Here is a 3206-nt window from a genome sequence, read left to right as displayed (position 1 = left end):
GTCTTTATTTTACAGTTAAAATAGTTGTTTATTAAATAAAGTCAAATGTTACAACTAATCATGGAACCCTTTAAATCCACACCTCTGCTCGTGGAAAAGGTGCTCTTCCTCCTGCGTCTTTTTTTTTTTTTTGCGACTTTATGTTTTTTTTTTCCTTTTATTTCCCTTCCCCCTGCAGGGAAGAAGGTGATGGTGCGAGCTCCAGCACCGGCTCTGGCCAAACTGACCAAACCCAAACACTCGTCTCACCCGCTCCTCAGCAGCATTAAAAGGGGGGTGGGCGCATCGAGGCAGAGGAAGGGTCCCTGCCCTGGAAACAGGAAGAGTGTGGAGGGCATCCAGGAGAGGCCCCTCAGGGAGAGAGTCATGCACCTGRTGGCGCTGAGGCCGTACAAGAGGCCTGAGCTGATCCTGAGGCTGCAGAGGGACGGGCTGACCGCAGGAGACAAAGACGGACTGGACTCCGTCATGGTGGAGGTGGGTTAGAAACCGAGTCGGCCTCAAATAAACAGATGGAGACATCTGAATGAAACGAGGAGAGTTGAGTTTGATGTTTGTGTGCAGGTTGGCCAGCCCAGCGGCAGAGATGGTACCTTTGTTCTGAAGGACAGTCTTTTTAAGGAGCTGCAGAAAGACTGGCCGGGCTACACCACAGGGGACCAGCAGCTCCTTAAACGCATCCTTGTCAGGTAAACACGGATTAAAACTTCAGGAAGGAAAATATGGATTGAACCTTTCCTATCCTGACAGACACAAACACTTCAAACTGAGTGAGAACTTCAGGTGAGTCGTGACATAATGTCACTTTACTGTAAACACAGCAGGGTTTCATTGGGGCAGCAAACGTCATTTAATGGATTTAGCTACATTTAAGGCATTAAAAAGCTTTAGATTTGCATCTCAGTGGCATTAAAGCTTTTTTATTAATTTACAACAAAAGAAAAAGACGTGATGAGCGACTTTAGAAATGGCTCAGCCTGACTCAATCAGGGGATTTTGTCTGTGAACCATTTTTGTAATTGTTTTTGGGCGTTCACTGCACAATTGTCAGTTCAAGATCCAACACCAGAGGGAAAAAAAAATGTCAGGAGCAGACGAACTAGATAAATATAAAGTCCAGCTAAACGGGCTGCAAGACGAAGCAATTAGGGCCTGCTGATAGTGATCATCAGGATGGCTCAAGAGTTTGAAGTTTAAAAAAAAAAACCCAAACAAACATGTTTAAAGTAGACATATTCTTTTAAATTCTTCTTTTTCACATTTAAATCCCACAAAAGTTGGAGTGGAACTGCAAAGCTTTGGTCCGAATTCCTCCTTATTTTAACTTTACCAGCCTCTGTTTCACCCCTGTTTTGAGGTGTGTCTCAGATCAACTCATTTTGAGACTGTCTCTTGAAATCCAAATGAGGCACATCACACCCCGCTCCCCTCCAGCTTCCAGAGTGGTTCATTCCAGTTTGATTGAGGGGTTTACAATAATATAGCGGCACAGAAACGTTTTATTTACAAATAAAAATGTCAACAACCGAAGACTTGTCCATCCAGCCTTACATGTTGGAGCCAGAGCCTGACCCAGAGCCAGAGGAGAATGAAGACCACCAAACTGTAGTTGGTAACTCCAGACCTTATATGTCTATTCTGTTGCAAATAATTTGAAGTAATAGTTCAGAAAATGTCATAGAAGTTAGAGAAAACTGAGTGGGTTGAAAAATATAACCCAAAAAGGATATAAAGATATCTAAGCAGCACCAGGAGAAACTCGAGTTACATTTTCTGCACTCCTCGAGACTCACAGTCTGTAACAAAATGTATTTAATGGCCAAATAATTGGATTTTTCATCATATGTACCCTTTAAGTTTGGACTGAATAAACCAAGCTGTTTTGAAAATGCTTCTTTAGTTCTGTGATGCAGCTTTAATAAGTTAGAATAGGACAGAAACACTTGCAAATTAAGTTAGATTACCTAATCTTCTATACAAAAACAACAAACTTGTAATAGCTTATACATTTATCGTGAATAGCATTCAAATAGCAGCATGATACATTAGTGGTTATCACTGATGCCTCACAGCAAGAGGGTACTGGTTCAGTCCCAAGTTGGGACTTCTCTCTGTGTGGAGTTGACATGTTCTCCACATGTCTGTGTGGAGTTTACATGTTCTCCACATGATTGTGTAGAGTTTACATGTTCTCCACATGTTTGTGTGGAGTTTACATGTTCTCCACATGTCTGTGTGGAGTTTACATGTTCTCCACATGTCAGTGTGGAGTTTACATGTTCCCCACATGTTTGTGTGGAGTTTACATGTTCCCCACATGTTTGTGTGGAGTTTACATGTTCCCCACATGTTTGTGTGGAGTTTACATGTTCTCCACATGTCTGTGTGGAGTTTACATGTTCCCCACATGTTTGTGTGGAGTTTACATGTTCCCCACATGTTTGTGTGGAGTTTACATGTTCCCCACATGTCTGTGTGGAGTTTACATGTTCCCCACATGTCTGTGTGGAGTTTAAATGTTCTCCAGATGTCTGTGTGGAGTTTACATGTTCCCCACATGTTTGTGTGGAGTTTACATGTTCCCCACATGTTTGTGTGGAGTTTACGTGTTCTCCACATGTCTGTGTGGAGTTTACATGTTCTCCACATGTTTGTGTGGAGTTTACATGTTCTCCACATATTTGTGTGGAGTTTACATGTTCTCCACATGTTTGTGTGGAGTTTACATATTCTCCACATATTTGTGTGGAGTTTACATGTTCTCCACATGTCTGTGTGGAGTTTACATATTCTCCACATATTTGTGTGGAGTTTACATGTTCTCCACATGTTTATGTGGAGTTTAGATGTTCTCCACATGTTTATGTGGAGTTTACATGTTCTCCACATGTCTGTGTGGAGTTTACTTATTCTCCACATGTTCTCCACATGTTTGTGTGGAGTTTACATGTTCCCCACATGTCTGTGTGGACTTTACATGTTCTCCACATGTTTGTGTGGAGTTTACATGTTGTCCACATGTTTGTGTGGAGTTTACATGTTCTCCACATGTTTGTGTGGAGTTTACACGTTCTCCACATGTTTGTGTGGAGTTTACATGTTCTCCACACAAAGTTTACATGTTCTCCACTTGTTTATGTGGAGTTTACATGTTTTCCACATGTTCTCCACATGTTTGTGTGGAGTTTACATGTTCTCCACATGTT

At 41.8% G+C, this 3206-nt stretch overlaps 1 protein-coding gene across 1 annotated transcript in view; it reads left to right on the top strand.

Moving 5' to 3' along the window:
* Positions 1 to 3206, top strand: part of LOC106518472 (RNA polymerase II elongation factor ELL) — a 17513-nt gene that overhangs the window by 8032 nt on the left and 6275 nt on the right. The window contains exons 5-6 of the mRNA XM_014009779.1: positions 179 to 477; positions 565 to 689. Coding sequence (XP_013865233.1) covers positions 179 to 477; positions 565 to 689 — 424 coding nt within the window. The remainder of the gene's footprint in view (positions 1 to 178; positions 478 to 564; positions 690 to 3206) is intronic.

The sequence above is a fragment of the Austrofundulus limnaeus genome, unplaced genomic scaffold, assembly GCF_001266775.1.
Source record: "Austrofundulus limnaeus strain Quisiro unplaced genomic scaffold, Austrofundulus_limnaeus-1.0 Scaffold61, whole genome shotgun sequence".
In the NCBI taxonomy this organism is placed as follows: domain Eukaryota; kingdom Metazoa; phylum Chordata; class Actinopteri; order Cyprinodontiformes; family Rivulidae; genus Austrofundulus; species Austrofundulus limnaeus.
Note: the sequence above shows the minus strand (reverse complement) of the source record. Positions and strands in the feature narration are given on the sequence as shown.